The sequence below is a fragment of the Typopeltis vanoorti genome, chromosome 23, assembly GCF_054136105.1.
Source record: "Typopeltis vanoorti isolate ZY-2024b chromosome 23, IOZ_Tvanoo_1.0, whole genome shotgun sequence".
Taxonomy (NCBI): domain Eukaryota; kingdom Metazoa; phylum Arthropoda; class Arachnida; order Uropygi; family Thelyphonidae; genus Typopeltis; species Typopeltis vanoorti.
The window spans coordinates 20,314,165-20,338,475 of NC_143571.1; the positions used below are offsets into that span (position 1 = coordinate 20,314,165).

Sequence of the window (24,311 nt, forward strand, 5' to 3'; positions counted from 1 at the left end):
GTAAACGCCCTCTGGTTTTCGTCATATTTTCATTAATTTAAAAGCGCCATTATCAGTCTTAGCATAACAAGGTTCCTCCACTAGTGGAATTTTCCCTCGATTACCTGGAATCAGTTAGAGTGTGGTTTACCAAATGCGAGCAGGGAGGGGGGATTGGAAACTGGGGGAAGGAAGTGTTATCATCGTGGTACTCTGGATAGCCGTAATTAAATGGGAGCACAAGGTCGCGCTACCTATTGCACCATCAGGGAATTTGCACTATTCGCCAAGGTGTTGTTCTGAAGGGGCAACTTGGTAATGCAAGCCTGGTTTCCCACCCTCTTTTCTACCCACACGTTTTACACAGTGGGGAAAGTGACGGACGCTGTCAAGGGTTAGGGTCTCGCACCATGACTGATGACGTACATGAACAGGGTTTAATAATAATGAAGTCATCCATCATTTTGCTGTTGTAATGATTCGTTAAACCCGCGAAAAACAACATTTTTTCGTTTGTCGACGAGCACGAGATACTAATAGATTTAGATCGTCAAGCAGAATCCCCTACAAATAGCATTCTCTACATATAAATATGCACTTGTGTTCTCACAGCTGTTATTCTTGATCTTAGCACTTTTAGTGTCATTTAAAAAGTATCTGCCATTTTGTTTTCGCAGAGAGAGAGAGAATGAACCACCCACGAATTCTGATGAAAAATTGGCATGAAGAGATTCACGAAAATCACGACATCAGCTGCGAAGATCAGTTAATTCTTTAAATCCACATTTTTATATCCGTTAAAGAAGATCGTAACACTACTGCTACTAGTAAATAATAATAATAATAATAATAATAATAATAATAATAATAATAATAATAATAATAATAATAATAATAATAATAATAATTGTGTTCTCAATTGAGCTTACTTTTCACTCATGATTACATTAATAATGAACTAAAGATTAGCGGAAGCATCAGACAATATTCCATTGCTTTATAGTAGAGTCTGATGTAAATCAATGTTCAAATGAAATTGTTATTTCTCCACAAATACATGAAAAATCCCTAAAAGTGAGGAATGCATTCTTGAGTGCAAGCTTGCATTCAAGAATGCTTGCATTGCAGACTCCGTAAGAATACTTGCATTGCAGACACTGCATGCTCCGTAAGATAGTTAGCTGGACGGGATTTCAACGTTTTTTTCCCCTTTATTTCAATAAACATATTTCAAGTAATCCATTATATATCGTATTTTTAAGCAATTGTTTATAAAGTTCAAGCTTTAAGACTAATTCAAATAGTTAACACAATCATAACGAAGACTTCTCGTAAAGTAAGTAATCGCCTTAAAGTCCTTATAAGGACTGGCTTAAAGGGGCGAAGCAAGAATGCTTTTCATCTTTCCCGTTATCTGTAGAGGGCAGTGTAGGGATAAGGTGTTATTGAGCTATTAAAGCTCTGATCATGGCAGGAGGGTAACAGCAATAACCGAGCCTCAGTTAGAACTTCATTGGCTACAGCATTGCCATCCAAAGGTACCAATCACCGCATCTCACGATCGATTCTCTTCCTCTCTCGTAAGTAACCGCAAACTACAGTTACAATTATTGTAATATTACGATGTGAAACTTATAAAGGTAATATTTATATTTTTCGAATTTAAAACATTTCTACCGAATAATTAGAAATTTATATGAATTTTAGTAAATATATAATTAACTGCAAAATATTTTAGACATTTGAATAGTAATAAATAATTAATTATAATAAATTGTAATATTATGATATTATGAAAGTTATCTTAAAAACATAGTTTTTAGAATAAAAACATCTTAGAAGATAACAGACAGTAATAAATAAAAGTTAAATTAAAAAATAATATGCATTATTAATTCTATAGAAAATAACATTTGTATTTTACTTAAATATTAATGAAATACTCTGTAAAAGTTGTATAAAATAAAATACACCCTATTAGATAATACTTACACTTTTAATATAAATGAAAATTTTGTTTAGCAAATATGGATCCCCGTGTGGTTGCCGGGATGGTTGCCGGGATAAGAATAGCACCAATGTAGCTAATGCATGTCGTATGAGGCGACTAAAATTGGTACCCTTGGAGGGTAATGGATGGCAATGCTGTAGTCAATGAAGTTCTAACTGAGGCTCGGCTATTGCTGTTACCCTCCTGCCATGATCAGAGCTTTATAGCTCAATAACACCTTATCCTTACACTGTCCTCTACAGACAACGGGGAATATGAAAAGCATATTCCCCATTAGCTTAGTCCTATAAGGACTAAGCTAATGAGTGAAATTTTTTTTAACATTTGTGTATTCTTACTCCATATATGCTCCATGTGTGTGTAATTCATATATGTGTGTGTAATTCATTTTTTTAACTTGGGGATGCTGTATATATTAGGGTTACCAAGTAATTTTATAAGCTTGGTTATGGTTATTTAACTCCTAATTCCAACTATGCAAACAAATAAGTTTGCTCCTGAAACATAGTTCAAGTCTAAAGATAGTATAACACCAGGGCAACTCATTGTAAAGGTGGGTAAAGATCTGATCACCATTCTTAGTATTTTCCCATAATGTAAAGCACATCTCACTAAAAGATGTATACTGCATCTCCTCAGTGAGTAGCTAGACCCTAAATACCAAGATTTTAGTAATACAGAGCCTTATCAACTTTACCTATAGAAGTTGCTGCAAGGTGTTTATTTTTAATAAGAATCTCTGGAGAAGATATAGGTATAATTAATTTTTTAACTTGGGGATACTGTATATTAGGGTTACCAAGTAATTTTATAAGTTGGTTATTTAACTCCTAATCCCAAGTATTTGCAAGTTAAAAAATTAATTGCCTCTATATCTCCTCCAGAGATTCTTATTAAAAATAAAAACACCTTGCAGCAACTTCTATAAGTAAAGTTGATAAGGCACTATATTACTAAAATCTTGGTGGCATATATATATTTATATATGGTATATATATATTTAGGGTCTAGCTACTCACCGAGGAGACCTCAAAAAAGGGTGAAACCGGTCTGGGTAGTGACCCCACCCATAACATAATGTATTGCAGTATATACATCTTTTAGTGAGATGTGCTTTACATTATGGGAAAATATTAAGAATAGTGATTAGAGCTTTACCCACCTTTACAATGAGTGGCCCTGGTGTTGTACCATCTTTAGACTTGAACTATGTTTCAGGCGCAAACTTATTTGCTTGCATACTTGGGATTCGGAGTTAAATAACCAAGCTTATAAAATTACTCGGTAACCCTTATATATATATGGAGTAAGAATAAATATATGCAGTAAAAAACTATATATATGCAAACTATAATTGGCTGTAAATGAAGATGAAAAAAAAAAGTTCCACATCAGTTACAAGTTACCTCGGTTTTAGTTAAAATAATTGGCTGTAAGTGTAGGTGAAAAAAAAAGTTCCACATCGCTTACAAGTGAAATCGATTTTAATTAAAGTATTTTAATTAAAACCGATATTTATTAATTAAAAAAAGTATTGCAGTTAAAGCTAACTGCAATATTGCTAAGTTATGAATAGAATTCTATCTCATAAACGAATTTTCTAGATGTAGTCTTTCCTAACGCAGATCATGATCATGCTCCTTAGTAAACACTACTGAATTAATTAATAATTTTGCACCGTAGTGTACTTCTATTAATTTATGATGTTGTTCTTCACTGCCATTTTGAAGTCATAGCGATGTATATTCTTCACATTTGATTAAACCATGGACGATAAAATATTTACGACAATATGTCGGAAGAGAGAGAGAGAGATAAAAAAAAGAAAGTTTTAAAATCGACTTGTGAACTGAGAGTTAATACCTTGCTAATTAATTCACTCCTCTTTCCCTTATACTATAAAAGAGTTCTCGTCAACATACAGTAGATTTGTAAAAGGCAGAAAAACTTATTTTAATTTAAATATTTCGCTGGCCAAAGCGAAGCAACAAGCTGTTTTCACTGTCATATTTTATTTACAATTTCGAAGCACGCTACCTAAATATTTTGAGGCTATTTTAATTTAGAATTTATTCAAAACTACATCTTTTATTATTTTTTTTAAACATTGTATTCAAGTCATCCCTCTTCATGTATCATCTGTATGTACTTTCAGTATCAGGTAATTACATATTTCGCTATGTTAGCAACGTCTTTTGAATAGAATACATGTATTTTTAATATAAATCCAGTTAGAAATGGAGGAATCAAAGAAAAAAGGAAGTAAAAGAGGCTTTCTTTTCGGAACATCAAGTCCATAATGTTGTATCTGGTTTAGGTGAATAAAAGGACTTCATTTATTAAAGACGAAAGAAAAAATATCTTGAGAGTCTCTGGATTTAAATTAATTCCGTAAACGAGAATTGTTTCGAGTGTATTCAATTTAAGCAGACTTATTTCAATGCACTGTTTAGTTTGAAACGAAATAACCCGGATATTATTCAATCATGCTATTAGTTTGTGCAATGTTGACTAGACTGTGTATGGGGTAGTGAGCATTTAATTACGAAGCATCTTTAAAAGTTGAGACTCTTAGCAGTTAATTTAAAGTATAAACAGATGTTACTTAATATAAAATGCATACATCGATAAATATTTAGGAAGGAAAATTAGAATTCTTCGCTGCAGATTTGAAAAGATGCATTTATAAAAATAAGCCTCTGAATGCAAATAGAATAGCTAGAAAATGCAACAGCAGTTAAAAGTAAAGTAAGAATATATTACTTTTTCCCTTTCTCCATCATAAAGAAGCCCATAATATCTCTGAAACAAGCGTATAATATATTCGAAAAGTATTATCTTACTCTGGCTTCGTATAACTATTCAAGTATTAGGATGGGTACAGGGGCGAATTCTCTATGCTTGCTGCGCAAGCTTATTACTTGAGCAAGAAGTACTATTTATTTGTTAATAAATGCATGCATTTATAAGCATTCCATTTAGGCTTTTATTTTTGTAGACAGAAGACGTCTTAAGCTTGCGTGGCAATAATTGAGCTTTGCGTTGTGTATCGAAGGTAGATGCTTGCTCATCTAGTCAAAGCTATCTTGGCTCGCTCGGTTGTAGAAGCTTCCAGGTCCTCTGTGCGGCACTGTGATTTCATGCTCGCGCATAGCCATTTCACGTCATCTCACTCTGTTGCTTAAACACAGGCCATACGCAGTCAAAGTAGCTCTAGCCAGTGAGCTTCAGCCAGCCTTTACAAGTGTGCGTGTTGCTTGGGAAAATTAAGTTACAACCAACTTTTAATGACGATGTTATTGACCAGTTCATAAAAAAGAATCGTAGGGTAGAATTTGTATTCAAATAGCTAAATTGAAAAAGATATAATATCATTTGTAAAATAAATGTTGTATTTGTATGACTAAATGTACATACATTTCTAAATATATAGTTTTAAATGGTCAGTAATTCATTATTCCGCTAATCAGACTTCAATCACTCCCTGAATGATAACAAGAGCAAGCGCGAATTTCAAGACCAGCATTCGCCCCTGGATGGGTGCATTCATTACATATCCTATTCTATGATTCAAATATGCAGTCCTCGCTTTAACTTGTATATAAAGGATAATCTTTAACCTATACTCTTAAAGGGTTCGTTTATCTTCTTTCTAATCAAAGATGGACATAATTCTTGTGATCTTCTGCCTACAAAACTAAGCTTATGAGTTGGTCATCCTTTAACACTTTATTCTCAAAATCTCACCTGATAAGTTCTATTATGGCGAAAAGGACTTAGAGAAATCATACAGTAGATGAAAACTGAGTTTTAATTATTTTTTTTTCCGGCCAGATTTGATAAACTAATTTCAAGTTTACAAACAGAGAATCTAATTGTGCTGCAACAAATGAATTTGTATTTCACCAAGAACTCCTGGATGATAAATGCAGACAATTTTTAAAGGAGTCCACTTGGCATTGTCTTAGCACATTTAAGATGTGTATACAAAAGAAAGAATATTTATCATTCTACAAGGGAAACAATGATGTTAGTCGAAAACTTGCAATGAAATTTTTAATTTATCATATGCTAGGATTCATTACTTAGAAAAAAGTATTCTAATAAAAGATGTAAAGAGAGGAAACAAGTTAACGAAATAGAATCTAATTCTGTTTGAGTATTTGAAAACAAATAATTATTAAAATGAACATTATTAAGAATATAAAATATCTTTAATTACCAACCATGGGAAATAGAATTAAAAAACGTGATGATATAGTTCTCAAAATATGTTGCAGATCATTTTTTTATTGTTGAGAAACATCCTTTATAAAATTTATTTTTTAAAAGCAGCCATGTTCTTGGCCATGACTCTCTTTGTTCTATCAAGTTGTTTATATCTTCATTCCAGGGCGCAAATAACTTTAATAATCATCAACTTTACCGTAAAGAATAGCCATTTAATCCTTATTATAGTGTAAACAAACAACCATCAGTCATTGCCCTTGCTTAAAAGAATGTTTTTTGAACTAAACACATCCAGTTTGACAGAAGGTTTAAAAGTTTTTCTCCCGATAATGTAATAAAACTTTCATAATCTCGTATAGAAGATTTACGTCAAGTGTCAAAATACTTTGGAACTAAAACTCTAAAGAAAAATGATCCATATTAAATCCCAGCAGAAAGATAACAGAAAACAAGAAAGAAAAGAAGGTATAAAAAAAAGAGGGTTCGTTTAACATTAATTTGCCATTTAGAACGTTGTTCCCCAAAACTTTCGTTTTGTTTACGGAGAAAAGCCCGCGTTCTGAATAATTAAGGAGTTTAAACTCCAAGCATCCCTGCTTTAGTTCAAGAAACCGGAGTAGCGTTGAGTTCCACGTCGTGGGAACGCAGCAAGTGGTTGATGTAGAACAGTCGACGTTCGCTGAGGTTAATTTGTTTATTGTGGCCCTAACTATTACTTAAGTCCACTTCGGAGATTTATGGCCTTTCATTATGGAGAAACTAGGGGAAGTTTGAAGTGACGCTGCCTGTCTATTAGGTATCAATGAGCTATAATTATGCATTGGAGACAGTGAGAAATCCGACGTTTGGCAATCCATATGTGAGATGAAGGTGGGGATAATAACAGAGGTGGAGGAAGCAAAATTAATCAGACGTGATAGGAAATCCCATCTTTTCTCCTCTCTCTCTCTCTCGCTCTCCACACAAGTCACAGAAGAATTTTGCAAAAATAGTTCATTAGCATTCCTAGCAGATACGTGGGCTAAGTATTTTGAATATCATAAGCGAAAACTCTGTGTGTGTGTGTGTGTGTGTGTGTGTGTGTGTGTGTGTGTGTGTGTGTGTGTGTGTGTGTGTGTGTGTGTGTGTGTGTGTGTGTGTGTGTGTGTGTGTGTGTGTGTGTGTGTGTGTGTGTGTGTGTGTTTCAACTAATTTAAGGAGTTCTACAGCAAAAGGCAGACGTAAGTTTTGCAATTCTGAACTTGCATTTGCTCATCTGTAACGAACAAGTGATTTATAATGCTTGAAGTAATGAAGATGGCGGTAGGACAAATACGTTTGTTCCACTCTAGGATTTTAAATTACCACTCAAACAATCTCTTCTCGAAAACTTGAGTTAAGTGCTTTATTGAGCTGTTTTTATTTTTAGTTGGGAGAAAAATGTGTTCCTATTAAAATACGCCGTTATTAACAAATGGAAAATAAACCTTGTGCTACCAACCATAAGGCTGTCTCCATTTTAATAAGGTCTGCTGTCTCAGAGGAGCTCATTCGTTAAAGACGTATTTTACTGGCTACTTCGGGCGTTATTATTATCTTCAGCCAACTGAAATGCTTAGTCATCTTATCAGTGAGGAAGTTGGTAAAAGTAAATACCATAGCGATAAAACACCTGCGCGTGATGAAGACCTAAAAGGGAATATGTAACTAATCTCGCAGTTGTTGTAGAAGATGGTTAGTCATAAAGTCGGATGGAATTCCCTCATCGGAACTTACGTACGAAGGTTGTAACAAGGATTTAAGACATTCCTTTGCAAATGGTTAATAGGAATCAATTCCTTCTTCGTCTGTCTATTGATCTCTGTTGATCTGTCTATAGTGTTTTATTATATAACGTAATGCGATAAGGCAGATAAATTACGATGTCTGATTGCACTGTAATTTTACACATATGCTGTTTTTTATTTTTATTAAAAATATGTGTAAAAAGTGTAAATTATTTTAAATATTATATATATAAAATAATAAAATAAATTATAATTTAAATTTATTCATGTTTTAAAAATTTATTTCTAAAAAATTTTAATATATTTAAAAGATTTGTTAATACACCTTTTTATTAATATTTATTTTATGATATATCATGGTGAGATATCAGGAATTTATGAAGAATAATCAATCGACCGTGAGATGTGGTGATTGATTCATTCAATCCAATATCCTTGGAGGGTAATGGATGGCAATGTTTTGCCAATAAAGTTCTAACTGAGGTCATTGCTGTTACCCTCCTGCCATGATCAGAGCTTTAATTGCTCAATAACACCTTATCCCTACACTGTACTCTACAGATAACGGGGAAGATGAAAAGCAATCTTGCTTCGCCCCTTTACAGTCATGAGGACTATTTATGTGAAGTAATACTTTTTATTTTTTATGATAGATATGTGAAGTAATAATATCACTTTTGTGGTTTTATGATATGATATGATGTATCAAGAAAAAAAAAGTGTTTCGAAATAATATTACTTACTCTTATGATATACCAAAGGAAAACGAGTTGGAAAACAGCGTTTCCGTAACATAGCTGGAAGAACGACGGTCCATTACGCCCTTCGATTGGAAAAGAACTGAGCTCGGTTCTCGTTATAACGAGAAACGAATCTTTCTATGGGCTTTTTGAATTGAAATTGAATTAGCCGAACTTATACGAAATTGGCTGGTTTTTTCCAAATCCCAGAAGCTCGGGGTTTTCATAAGATACCAATTTGTTGAGTAACCTCGATGCCAAACCCTTGGAAATGGCAAATGTAAAACACAGATTTCTCTAAACATTTCCATGGCATGCGTCTAGAGGTTGATGGAGTAGACGGAGAGATCTGCTCTATGGAGAAATCTATATTAGTGATCACTATTTAAACGAAAGTTCAAGTATTGAAGAAGTTGACTGCTGGTGACTAACTCAAAGTAAGAGCAATAGTTTGATGATAATGACCTTTTTGAACTAACTTTGTGTAGGCTTGCTTTCATGGTGTATAGCGTATGCCAGCCTAGTGTAATGTACTGTAGCAATGATAAATAATAGGTGTTGCTCCAGGAACACATCTCCTGAGCGCAGTTGCTGGAATACCATCAACAGCAGAAACTGTTGATGGTAAAGCTACTAGAGGCATGAGATACAATGTTTCTGGTAAAGGAGGTGATTTGCCTTCACCATCTATGTAGGAACTGGATGAGATGAATGATGCCAGGAGGATAGCCTTATCTTTTAGGTGACATGCGACACTACCGTCTGGGTGACAGTGGGATGGGAGCACAGATGGATCAAAGCTGCGACCATCTTTTGCGAGGGACGAAGGATTGACTGCCATTAGAACAGCAGCAGCGTTATATTTATGTTAACTATTTTAAATTCAGACTTAGCCTTGTAAGGGAGTGAATGAATGATATATAAATGGAATGTTTATATCGGGCTACCCATGATGCATTTGAATCTCCCCGGCACACATTTTGGAAAATGATGCCTTGAATAATGGGTGGTAATTTTGAATAGAATGAAAGCATAGATACTTACTACGAAACGATCACAACAATAATATCTGAATCTGGAGAACACAAAGAGTGGTCCGACCATGGAAAAGGAGAAATAAAAGTCTCAAAGATCTAAGTGGGAAGATCTCAAAAGATCTTCCCACTTAGCATTGTTGCATGGCAAATAAACCATTTGATTTTAGGCCAGCTTACAGCAAATATCTTAGCTTCTCTTCCAGTTTGGTCAGCGAAATTTGAAAAAGGATCCAGTTGGGATGGAGCAGTGAACATCAAATTTATAAAGAAATCTGACTTATAATCGGGTTGCAACGATCTTCTCCAGTTGGATGCGAATCTAATACAGTTTTGCTTATGCAAATCAGCTTTGTTGTGACAGTACCGGACATTTTAAATTCTCATTTGACAAACCTTGCACTGCACACAAATCACCAAAACTTCCAGAATATCAACTTCTTTAGCTATATATTTTGATCGTAACACCATTCTTCAACGTGATTCTGATAAACCTGTTAATTTAGTACTATCAAAAGCTCAATCCTGTTTCACTTCTCCCTTTTGTTCGACGAGAATATTTCTTCTATCATTACTGTTCATCAGATCTCAAACCGAAACTAACAAATCAAAAGTTAATTGGAGTTCCATAAAAAATCTAGCCGGTCTATAGCACCTTAATCCTAGCCTAATATTCATCCTTTAACTTTGTGAGACTGATAGTGTTCTTAAGATTCTCCTCAAGCCACTGAATTGCAAAAACTATTGAAGAGTGAATGGGATAGCAAACAAGTTTCAGTTCAATTCAAAAAAAAAAAAAGAAGCATAAATCAAAATGCTAACATTTTCATTTTTGTTAAAGATTATATAAATAACCTAAATGAAATTAAAATTAAATAAATATTATAATGGAAGAATGAAAGTATATTAATAAAACAAGAAATCTTAAAAATACTACACGTTATTTCCAGTCGCTCTTTAATAGTTTTCGATTCTTTTCCCCTCGTAAAAAAACACTCTCATTTATTTATAAATAAATTCTACGTTCATCCAATTCAGTTTAGCTCACAATCCTCTTTTATTATTCGGTTCTCCTTTTAAGACTGATTTAGTTTGGGCACAGATCTCTATTTTTGTTGTTAGTCCCGTTAATAAATACGCATGAGAAGATGTGACTCAGTGACTATTACTTCTTGATAAAAAAAAAGAACATCTTCGTCCTTCGAGTACGTTTTACTTTGATACAAATATAATTAAAATATTAATTATGCATCTTGGCAAAAAACATGATAGCTAACACTTACTATTAACTCTATGAACACTGCATATACTGCTTTATATCGCGGTTCTTCTTAATTTTTTTTTTTTATGTTTGGTGAAGATAATTTCTACTTTCGGCATCAAACCAGAGGACTTCAACATGTGCTTCAAATATCCCAATGCTGATCATTCTTATCCTTCCCAACTCTTCCAGAGAATCTGTGATCAGTTCATGTTTGTCATTATTGTGGTTATTCTTAAATGAAGGAAAAATTACAACATGCAAAATCGTTTATTAAGTTCACTGATTTTTCTATAAAACAATCATAACTCTCAAGCGCATGGCAATTCAGCCAATCAGATGATGCCATCTCTTTGATTATTTATCCGTTTTAGATTGTTGATTTCGTTCGTATGGAACCAGCCTGAATTTGAATTAGAGTTATCTCTTGAATTGTTACTTGGTTTATATGGCATTTTATGGAAATACCGTGCAGTTTCGATATGAATTTTGAACTCTACAACTTATTCCACAAATGTTCCATTTAGATGATGGCGATATTTTTAATCCATTTAATGTTTGATGTGATACCAGCTGAAATGTGTTTTGTAATATGTCATTTAGTAGAACAAGATAAAAAATCTCCTTGAGAAAGCAAAACATGGAACTATCTTTATTGAAATAACAAGATCAACTGCATCAGATTTGTAGCCGCATTCCAGCTTAGAAAGCATAAACTATAAATTTCAGTCTTGTTTCTAAATTAGCAAAACTATACCAATTTCATTGTTCTGCACGTGAATTAATGTGCATGCTGTTTATAGTATATATAATGTAGTTGAATTTAAAGAAAAATTGCTATCATTTTTAAAACAAGAAAGAAAATGATATTGAATCAATCCGTTTTGTAAAAGTGTATTTACCTGAGTTTTCGGCCAGATGTCGATTACATTATCTACAAGTTTCTGCATATTTTCGTCGTTGTGGTAACTGTAATACGATTCAATAAAATTTTTCTAGACGGACACTTAAAAATCTTATTGTACAGTAGTTCTCCATATACAGAATGCTCGCTAAACTCAGCTCACTCATTGAATTTCAAATCTTATTTTTAAGTGGAAGCCCCGTGTTTTTGAACATCGTTGATTATATACGAGGAAGATTAAAATAAGCATTTTCAAGTGAAGAGCATATTTTGATATAAATTGTGTTCTTGAAGAATTTTCATGTCATTGAAAACTGTTATCATAATGATATTAAATTATACAAACTCCGTACACCTCAAATTGTAATATTTACTGCTCAATTATTGTATTCTTAGCTCATTTCTTCTCCGCGTTGCAAAACCTGGAATCGTTTGAGTTTTGAGACTAATCACTTTACCGAATACAAGCCTTTTCGTTAAGAATCTTAGAAAGAAAACAAACGATACTAGCGCCATCTACCTTTACTACCTTTAAACAAGTTTGTTTTAAGTATGACAACTAACTGTAAGATCGATTCATGAAACTAAAATATCACTATCTAGTGGATGTGTGTATAATACAATAGCATATCATCAGACTGATTTATAAAAAATAAAAAAGAAAGTTTTAATTTAAAGAATTAAAATATATATTAATTTTTATTAAAATATGTCTTTATAATTCAAAAATAAGTATTATGCTTATATTTTGGGAAGGACGATTCTTTTAAGCCTATTCATTTATTAAATCGTTGTGTATATAAGTCTATGTGAATGGTTAAAATCTATATCTATAAATCCCCGTGTGGTGGCGGGTATAAGAATAGTTCCACTGCAGCCCATGCATGTCGTACGAGGCGACTAAAATGGTACCCTTACTGCTGTTAATTGCTGTTATCCTCCTGCCATGATCAGAGCTCGTAGCTCAATGACATCCTATCCTTGCATTGTCCTCTACAGATAACGGGGAATATGAAAAGCATTTTTGCTTCGCCTATCTAGCTAAAAAAAAATCTATAAGAATAGATCAACCCAGGGTAATGGATGGCAATGCTGTAGCCAATGAAGTTTTAACTGAGGCTCGGCTATTGCCGTTACCTAGCCATGACCAGAGCGTATCTATAAATACCCCATATGATAAGAATAGCCCCACTGTAGCACATGCATGTCGTTCGAGGAGACTAAAATGGGTATCCAAGGAGGGTAATGGATGGCAAAGCTGTGGCCAATTATGCTCTAACTGAGGCTCGGCTATTGCTGTTACCCTCCTGCCATGATCAGAGCTTATAGCTCTATATTATCCCATCCATACATTTTCTTCTACAGATAACGGGGAATATGAAAAGCATTTTTGCATCTAGCCAAAAAAAAAAAAAAATTAAAAAAATCTATAAACAAATGCCAGAAATAAAAAAAGTTTCTGTACGGCCTCCCACGTTCATTTTGAGCATATAGAGTCAAAACAAAGTTTTATACATATATATATATATATATATATATATATATATATATATATATATATATATATATATATATATATATATATATATATGGGAATAACTAACTAACTATTTCATCGTAGAACAGAAAACTACTATATGGATAGATTTTCTGTTTTCAAAGCTTAAAAAGCTAAAGCTGTTATTCAGGTTTAATTGACAAAATGAATTGTAATGACGCTAAAAATATGAAAGTGCAAAAACAAAAGACTAGGTTTATAGCCAAAAATATTATAGTTATAAAGATATTTAAAATGGGTTAAAAGAAAGTAAAAAGATAATAAAAAAAAAGTGGAAAATTTAATCGATTGGTAAGGTAAATAATTTGTATCGGTTATTTTGAAACTAATTCAGAAACGGATGAATGATGATGGTTGATTTAATAGAGTAGCCCCGTTCCTCTATGGAAGTAGGTTAAATTGATGCAACGATTAGGTGATTTTTAAATGATATGTTCTCTGCTTTTTTGGGTCAATCTAAGACTGTGATAAACGTTTACGGTTTCTTAATATTAATACAATAATATATGACTTTTGGGTCTTAACTAAAATTCGTTCTGTTCACCTAGATTTTTGCTTTCATCCATATCATTTTGGAGTAACCTGATAACTTAAAACAATCAGAAATGATACAAATGATAACTTTGCTGTGATCAAAAGGAATCTAACGAAATTTGTTCCTTAAGTCTCTAATAAATTGTTTTCACTTAATTCAATTTTGGATTAACACGTAATCATTTTATTTACAATTTATGATACAACGATTTGGGAAAATATATTATATGTTAAAAATGACAATAATAACTGTTCACAGAATGCAAGACGAAAGCTTAATCCGGTTAACGACATTAAAATGAATACTCTCCTTATTACAATAATAATAATTTTTTTTTCAATATTTTTATTAGATTTCGAATTGTTTACAAATATAATTTTGAACAACAACAACAACAATAAACAAATACTGATAATTATAACAACAACCAACAAATAAAAATTTAGTAGTTTTTTTTAATAATAATGATAATTTATTAATTGCTAAAATATTTATACATACAATAAACATCTTGTGACATTGCATCTTATAATTTTACAGAGTTCAGCACTAAGTGCTGCAATTTCTACATTGGATTTCAATTAAAATTTTTAATAATACTTTTTTTTTGCTTTATATTATGTATTTACAACACATGTTCTTCTAATATTAACAATGAAGATTATACAGAATTTTTTGTATAATTTTTTTTTCAAAGTTTGAGAAAGAGTGATTATACAAACAAATTTCTGCATTTGTTTATAAGGATTACTTGTAGATGAGTGAGGCAAGTTAATCTCCACCTACTTCGAAGCTTGGGTTAGCTTTTATGAAGAGAGTGGGATTTAGCCTTCACTATTTGTGTTGTTGCTACTATTTATGTATGGGATGTAGGCAATGGATGTTAGTGATTTGCGATGTGTATATTAGTGTTAATGGTTTCTTAACTTTGTTGGTATATTTTCCAGAGTTCGTTTTTTAATGTTCTGTAGTTATCTACGTGTTTTAAATTTCTTGGTAGGTTGTTGAGTTGCGTGGGTATCTGATGTGATCTCACAAAAGAACCGCATGAGTTGTTGAAGAGTGAGGGGATGTAGAGAGTTGCTGTAGGTCGTGTTATACGATATGTGTCTCTGTTGTTTCGATAGGTGATGTTGAAGTAATTCCTTGTTAATGTCATGTAGTGTTTCAAGTTTTTAATGCTCAGAATTCTGTGTATCGCCATGTGCTTGTCGGATATTGGTTGCGTGTAAGGTGTCCGGATCACTGTTGACACGATTTTCTTGTGTAGAGTTTCTAATTTTGTTAGGTGGCTGTTTGATGTATTTGAATAGACTGTTATTCTGTATCTGAATAAGGATTCGCAGATACCGTGATATAGGAGTTTTTTTTATGTTCGATTGAATAATGTCTTTAACTTGGAAGAGTTTTGCTGCGATGACCCGGAGTTTGGTGTGTAGGTATTCTATATGTTTTGTCCATTTAAGGTAGGAATCTATATAGAGACCGAGGTATTTTGCGTGTGTTACAGGTTTGATTTCGGAACATTGGCAGGTATTTTTGTTGTTAATGCAGCGGTATATTTGACAATGTATCGATAGTGATGCGGGACGTATGATTCTTGGGTTGTGTATTATCAACATCTGTGTTTTGGTGCCGTTGATTAGAATTGCGTTTTGGTGGAAGTATGTTGTGGTTTTCGTTTATGTCTTGTTGTGCTTTGCAGAGAGCTGTGTTAATGTCTGTGTGGATTGCTAGTAGTGCAGTGTCATCTGCGTATTGAAATATTTGACTTCTTATGGATATGCTATGAACATCGTTAATGTATATATTGAATAGAGTGGGTGATAATACGGCACCTTGAGGTACACCGTGTTTTACTTGTATACTCCGACTGTGACATGTACCTATTTTTGTTACTTGTGTTCTGTTTGAGAGGTAGTTCTTGAACCATGTATGCAGTGTTCCTCTTATACCTATTGAGTATAATTTGGTGAGTAGTATGTCATGTTCAAGTGTATCAAATGCTTTGGTTAGGTCCAGCAGTATAAGGACGGCGTACTTGCTTTTGTCGAGAGCTTTGTTTATTGTGTCGGCGATGTCTTCTAATAAAGTGATGGTGCTTTTTGTTTTCTGAAAGCCGTATTGGTTTTGTGAGATGATGTTGTACTTCTGTAAATAGTTCTGTAGTCTGGTGTGTGTTATTTTTTCTAGAATTGTTGAGATGACTGGTAAGGAAGCTATTGGTCTGTAGTTCTGAGTATCGTTTCTTTTGCCGTGTTTGTATATTGGCGTAATTACTGCAGTTTTTAATTGTTGTGGAATAATGCTTGTGTCGAATATTATGTTCACGAGTTTCAAAAACATTGGATTTATTTGTTCAAAGTGTGTTATAAGGTCTGTGAGTCTTATTTTGTCTATTCCTGGAGTGGTCTTTGGTTTTAGTTGTAGGATTGCTTCTTTCAATTCCTTCCAACGGGTGGAAAATACATCGTTTGTTGTTGACTTTGTGTCGGAAGTTTTTTGTTGATCGTTGGTAATTTGTCTTTTTTGAGTTGTGTGATGTTGTTTGTGAAAGCATGGCTGAATGAATCTGCTAGTTCCTCTTGGTTTGTGTCCTGACCGAAGCTTTTTGCAATAAAATCTTGTGCTGAAGTTTTCGTTTTTCGAGTTACTAATTCGTTGAGTGTAGCCCATGTTTGCTTAATGTTGTCGTTATATTCCATGCATTTTTGGATGTACTAGCGTCTTTTTGCCCTGCGAATTTTTGTTGTTAGTTTATTTCTTGTGTTTTTGTATAAGGTTTGTAAATGTGTGTTACTGGGCGACTTTTTAAGTTTTTTCCATAGATTTGCTTTTACAGTAATAGTATTTAGTATGTCGTCATTTATACATGGATTGTTGTCTGTTTGTCGCCTCGTTTGTGTAGGTTTTGTTGTTTTTTGTATATTTCTGTGAACTTAAGTTGAAAATTCTCGTATAATGTTACAGGATCGTTTATTTTAAGTAGGGAATTCCAGTCTGTATTTTTTACTGGTTATCGGCAATGCTCTTTAGTATGATCGAGTTTTGTCGACTTTTGTGGTGGTGGGAGGGGGGGTAGAAAACGTAATAAAACGAAGTTGAGACAAAGTAGTGATCGGCAATTTTGACGTTAATTACTGATGATGTATATGTATGGATGGGAGCCCGTATGTTGATATGATCAATGCATGATTGTGTTAGTGAGTTATTGAGTATTTCTTCTCTTGTTGGGGAGTTAATGGTAGGGTTTATGTTGTACTGACTTAGTATATCAAGATATGTGTTAGTGGTTGAAGAAGCGTGGTCAAGAGTATTTATATGAATGTCTCCTATTAGGATGAGCCTGTGTGTTGTACGCGGTTCGATGCCGCTTAGCCATGTTTCTAACTCGTGAAGAAAGCTCAGTGGATTATTATCTGGGGATCTGTATATTGTGTTTATTGTGTATTTGATACTATTGTGGCTATTTGTGATTTTCAAAATTAGTGTTTCCGCATGTTCGAGTGAGTTTGTTTGTCAGCTATTGTATTTTTCTTTGATAAATGCCACCTCCTCTTTTGTTTGGTCTACATAAGTTGTAGGTTTGATAATTATTTCTGTTGTATGCGTAAATTTCTGTGTCGTTTATTGCAACTTCGGTCGGTATTAGCGCATCTATGTTTATCATGGTATAATTGAGCTGTGTTATCAATGTAAGCCAGTGTTTTTTTATACTTCTTATGTTTGTGTGTATGATAGTGAAGTTGGTGTTGGTGGAAATGTTGTCTGACCATTTCTTCAAAGAGTCAAAGACCTTGAAGTTTATGTTGTCTGACTGGATATGTTCGCCTATGTTTTGAGATCTTTCTTTTATTTGTCCCTTTTTATTTTTCCACTTATTTTGTGATGAATAATATCGCTCATTATCTTCATTTCAGTCATTTTTATTTTAACGTAAATAATGAAACTAAATATTTTAAAGTAAATTACGAGTGCATAAGATATAAATTAATATTATATTCTGTACACACCAGTTCCTGAGGAATATTTGTAGATTTCGATAAGTTCACTTATATAAGTGTAGTTCGTTGCACTTCCGAGGCTTCTATTTGTTATCTTTATGATAAACATCTTAAGATATTTCGGTAGGCATCCTTATAATAAAATTTTGTTCCAATATGAATTCCATCTTAAATCACTTTCTTCCTTAGAACTTGTAGATAACTGAAAATATCCATTTTAGATGAAGACGATGCAAAAATGTCGTATATTGTAATAATCTGATACCAGTCTTGCACCCAAAACATAAAGCGAAATGTAGGATGTGATCATTTTATTGCGTAAGATGGCGCTCGGAGATAAAAAGTGCTAAACGTGTATCTAGTTATCATAAGAGGCCCTAACAACGATGCATGACAATTCTGAATTATATTAATCGATAAATATTCTTGCATTAGAGTAGTAGTAACTTACTTATAAACATTACAATTTATAACAATTCCTGATTTAAAAAAAAATAAGTAAAAAACATTAATTACCTGCTGCAGTATACGCTTCAGTCGTTATTGCTCAGAGACCGATTTATTTCCTTGTATAACAACAGAATGTCATCTGGAATGGCAAGCCTCGGAGAAAGATTTGAAATTTCATCGACCTTACGCATGCATGGGTGTACAATATTCAGGATGTTGTCGAGGAAAAATAATAAAAGGAAGGAACTGGAAATCTGAATCCGAATCTTTAACTGCTGCCAAGTTTTTTTAATGTGTTTGGAACTACCAGAAATATTTATATATGAAATTCGATGGCACCTGGATTATCCGATTGCAAAGAACTTGTGAAAAATATTTTAGTCCATATTATTAATGTTTATCTTTTGTATTATTCTTGGAAATATCTTAAATTACGCATCTGTTCGATTTTCTAATAAATGAATTCTAGCATCGGACATCATTAGATAATATTTTTAGTGCTACTGGGTAAATATAATTAGATTTCATTACAAAATATGTAAAAATAAAAATTAAGTTGTTTCTTATAGTATTAATTTTTTTTATTTTGTTTTAGGTAAGAACGCTATTTGTCAGCGGACTACCCATGGATGCAAAGCCCCGAGAACTTTATCTTCTTTTTCGTGGTTATAAGGTAAGTCAAAATAACTAACATTATTTTTATAATATTACGAAAGTTGTTTACTTTTGTAAACACAAATCTTATTTATTTATCTTACTTGATCTATTAAAGCTCTGATCATGGCAAGAGGGTAACAGCAATGACGGAGCCTCAGTTAGAATTTCATTGGCTACTGTATAAGTAAAGCCATCTCTAAAAATAAGGATGATCCCTAGACTACTCAATAGTGGCCGAAAGACCGTCAACAACTCAGCGTTGGCTCCACTCAGTGACAAACTTCGCCACCACCCAGCAGAACCGCTCATATTCCAGGGAAAAGCATCCACCGACACAGCCCCTCACTGGGTTATGTCGGAGAACACCCTCACTGGGTTATGCCGGAGAACACCCTCCTCGGAGACTCAAAATGCTCTCTTAGGCAAACCTCACCGCCTATTTATCTTAATCCTTAAAAGGACTGGCTTAAAGGGGCGAAGCAAGAATGCTTTTCATCTTCCCCGTTATTTGTAGAGGACAGTGTAGGGATAAGGTGTTATTGAGCTATTAAAACTCTGATCATGGCAGGAGGGTAACAGCAATAGCTGAGCCTCAGTTAGAACATCATTGGCTTCAGCATTGCCATCCATTACCCTCCAAGGGTATTGGATTGAATGAATCAATCACCGCATTTCACGGTCGATTGATTCATCCGATCAACTCCAAACTTCATTTATCTTAATTCTTATAAGGACTGGCTTAAAGGGGTTAAGCAAGAATGCTTTTCATCTTCCTCGTTATCTGTAGAGGACAGTGTAGGGATAAGGTGTTATTGCTATTAAAGCTCTGATCGTGGCAGGAGGGTAACAGCAATAGCCAAGCCTCAGTTAGAACGTCATTGGCTATAGCATTGCTATCCATTACCCTCCAAGGGTATTCCATTTATTTTAATAGTCCTTATAAGGATTGGCTTAAAGGGGCGAAGCAAGAATGCTTTTCATCTTCCCCGTTATCTGTAGAGGACAGTGTAGGGATAAGGTGTTATTGAGCTATTAAAGCTCTGATCATAGCAGGAGGGTAACAGATATAGCCGAGCCTCAGTTAGAACTTCATTAGCTACAGCATTGCCATTCATTACCCTCCAAGGGTATTGGACTTAAGTTCTTAAAAGAACTGGGCGATGGACTGAGTCCTTGACTCTTTATCCCGTCATCTGAATGCTATTAAAGCTCTGATCATAGCAGGAGGGTAACAGATATAGCCGAGCCTCAGTTAGAACTTCATTAGCTACAGCATTGCCATTCATTACCCTCCAAGGGTATTGGACTTAAGTTCTTAAAAGAACTGGGCGATGGACTGAGTCCTTGACTCTTTATCCCGTCATCTGAATGAAGATAATCTGTGTGGATGGAGTGTTATTGAGCTAAAAAGCTCTAGTCATGGCCGGGTAATGGCAATAACTAAGCCTCAGTTAAAACTTCATTGGCTACAGCATTGCCATTTATTACCCTGGTTAGTAAGTAAAGGGTAAAATCTCAAAAAATCGGACGATCTCTAGGCCACTCCATAGTGGGCGAAAGACCGTCCATATCTCAGCGTTGGTTCCACTCAGTAACGGGCTCCCCGACCTAGCAGAACAGCTCAGCGTTGGTTCCACTCAGTCACGGCCGCCCCGTCCTAGCACCCCGACCACTGAGCAGAACCGCTCAAATTCCGAGGAAAATAATTCACCGATAAGAACCCCTTAGCGGGCCATGCCGGAGAACACCTTCCCCGGAGACTTAAGGCAAAAACCCTAAGGGAGCGAACTCAAAAACTCATCACCAAGGATAACAGCAACAGCCGAACCTCAATTAACTTCCTTGGTTCAGCATTGCTAATTGTTACCCTGGAAGTCCTAAAAAGGATTTTTTCAGTCTTTCAACCATTGGACTTAATTTGAGAATTGACAATTGACATTTATGTCTTTAGGGGTGAAGCAAGATGCTTTTCATATTCCCCGCTATCTGTCGTGGTTACAGTGAGGGTAAAATTTACGAGCAGTTTGTTCGCCCTGAATGGGCATGGAGATTATGTATCGCTATAGGAGGCTAATATAGTTTTTGGTCTTCTATATTTAAATATGTCCGTTGGCTCGTATGCTGCAGCTTGTTGAACCAAATCGTTGGGATGTGTGGACGTCTTTAGAAAAAATTTGGAAGCTAAGGATTGTAGATAAGAGAGAATATAGGGAATATTTGTGTCTCTGTGATTGGACTTAATAAACAGTTAGATAACTCAAATAGAATAATGATGATTTATTCTGAATGGTGTATTACTGGCAAGTAGAACTAAACTATTAGTTACTTTTATCTACTTATTTTATTTTATATTTTAATATATAATATAAAGATGAAATTAAAATTATTTAAGAAAAATAGTTGACTAAACCACCTTTTTTTTTGCTTCTAGGGCTTCGAAGGCTCTCTACTGAAGGTAACAAATAAAAATGGAAAGACATCTTCGGTAAGTTAAATATAATTTTTCCCCATTATTTAACGATCCTACTCCATATTTTACTTTTCAATTTTAAAAATGTAAACTTCGTTAGAAGGCTGAGATAATTGCTAATGTTTACTACATTACGGTTTCACTAATAATAATAATAATAATGTGTCTTTGTTTTACATCATTGCTATTTTGTTGAATAACAAGAAAGACTTAATTGTAACAATTTTTGCTTCCTTTATTTAATCTAATAATTTCAATTTATTAATTAACTTTCAATAAAAAAAATAAATCATTTTCATAAACTTAGAGTAATGTGTTAAAATGAGGGATTAAATTATTCATAATAATTTTAATTATTTTCGTATATATTTTAAGATGTAATTACAATTTAAAAATGTTTTATTATAAAATTACAGATAAAATAGTTCATTCTTTATAATAATTAAACTTAGGTGTGTATATCAATTTACAGATATAGAATCCTCTTCAAATGGATTTTATATTGTATTGAATTGATAAATCGAGTTACTATTTACTATAAACATTTATTAAGGATATAAACGCTTCCAACACCTTATTAAATTATAATAATTCACATAATTCTTAGTATAGTTTATTTAAATACTAAGCTTTGCAAATACTGTCCAGATGTAAAAATTACAATATTTCACCGGTCTGTTATGGTCTCATTATCCATCCAATATCCTTTTTTCCTAAACCAATACTAAAATATAAGCCAATTGGAAAGAGAAGGTCTACCCTGCCTTCTCTTTCAAATTGGCTTATATTTTAGTATTGGTTTAGGATGTCAGGTATTGGCCATTCGATTTACATGTTCAATCCATTTTTGTTTATAATTGTTTAGTTTTTCTTCTATTGATTTTGTTTTTAGTTCTTTAAAAATGTCTTCATTCCTTTTTTTTTTAAATCTAATAATGTGTATTTTGCAATTCTTCTCATAAATCTCGTTTCACTTGTTTTTATTCTTGGTTTATCTTGTTTGTTTATTGCCCAAATTTCACTGCAATATAATTCTAAAGTATTGTATATTTTCAAGCGTGTTTCTTTTTGTAGTATATTTGGGTTTGTTCTATTTATCAGGCCTATAATCTGTAAAAATGTTGAAGTTTTTAATTTTATGTTTTTTTTCTCCTTCATATGATATTTCACATCCGAGATAACTGGAAGTATTTATTATTACTATTATTACTATTATTACGGGCAACTCCAGGGAGTCATTAGACTCATTGAGGGAGGCCCCAAATCATATTCATCACAACTATTTTACATTCATACAGTATCTATCATACCTCGCCTTAAACTCATTCACCGTCACAGCATCCACCACAGACTCAGGGAGCGCATTCCACTCATTCACTACTCTAAAAGTAAAGAACCCAGCTCTAACACCTTTACTAACCACACTTTTGCCCACTTTCCATGGATGTCCCCTAGTCCTCCCAAAACCAGCCCTGTTCTCAAAAATATCTTCTGAATTAATTTTATAGAAACCCTTCAGTAATTTGAATGTCTCAATCATACTCCCCTCCTCCGCCTATCAACCAATTTTTGCAACCCACAAATCCTCAATCTGTTCTCATACGGTTCATTCCACAGACCTGCTATCATCTTGGTCACTCGCCTCTGGATCCTCTCCACCTCCTCCCCATCAAGAAGAAACCTAGGTGACCAAATCTGAGCACAGTAGTCTAGATGGGGTCTTATCAAGGCTCGATACAGAGGAACAATAACCTGCTTGTCTCTGCTTGTCATCGTATTCTTCAGCAACCAAGTGATTTGATGAGCTGTTTTGGTCACTTTTGCAATGTGTCCCCTAAATTTCAATTCCTTATCTACCAACACTCCTACCAACACTCCTAATTTATCTGTTCTATTATTTTATTATTAATAACTATTTTGCTTCTAACTGAAGTTTGTCCACAAAATGCCATTGTTTTAGTTTTTTCTATGGAAAATTTCATTCCAAACTGTTCTACTATAATGTTTAAATTATGTATTGCTCTTTATAAATTGTCTTCCTTATCTGATATTATTACCTGATCATCTGCAAATAATAGCTTGTTTATTTTGTTATTCCGCGAAATTTCTATACTTGGATTGTTTAAGGTGTTCCACTGTATTAATATTTCATTTGAAAAGTGTTGGAGACAGAGGGCATCCCTGTCTTACAACTAGATTTATAGATTGCTTTTCAGACATAGTTTCATTTATTTTTATTTTATTATCTTTATATATATATTCAATATTGCATGTAGTAAAATATTAGGTATATTTATTCTTTGTAATATATCAAACAGTATATATCTTTTTACTTCGTCAAATGCTTTTTCGTAATCTTTAAACAAAAGATGAGTTTCCAAATTAAATTCTCTTCTTTTTTCTATAAGTAGATTTCAACAGAAAGCGGCATCCATTGTACAGCGTCCTTTTCTAAATCCATTTTGACATTCTAATAATATTTTTAGTTTTTCATTAACTATTCTATTATATATTTTGTAGCATGTATTCAATAAACTAATATCTCTGTAATTAGTAGGATTTGCTTTATCCCTTTTTTTAAATATAAGTATTACTGTGGTTGTATTCCATTCTATTGGTATTTGTCCATTTGTATATATTTTATTTAAAAATTTTAATAATTTTTGATGAAATTTTTTCAGCAAATTTATACAGTTCGGAGTTTATCCCATC

General features: G+C 33.5%; 1 protein-coding gene across 1 annotated transcript in view; it reads left to right on the forward strand.

The window, feature by feature from the left end:
- LOC150093669 (protein couch potato-like) overlaps positions 1 to 24,311 on the forward strand; it is a 372,477-nt gene that overhangs the window by 250,586 nt on the left and 97,580 nt on the right. Inside the window, exons 2-3 of the mRNA XM_090413245.1 lie at positions 19,068 to 19,145; positions 21,561 to 21,614. Of these exons, the coding sequence (XP_090269371.1) occupies positions 19,068 to 19,145; positions 21,561 to 21,614 (132 nt within the window). The remainder of the gene's footprint in view (positions 1 to 19,067; positions 19,146 to 21,560; positions 21,615 to 24,311) is intronic.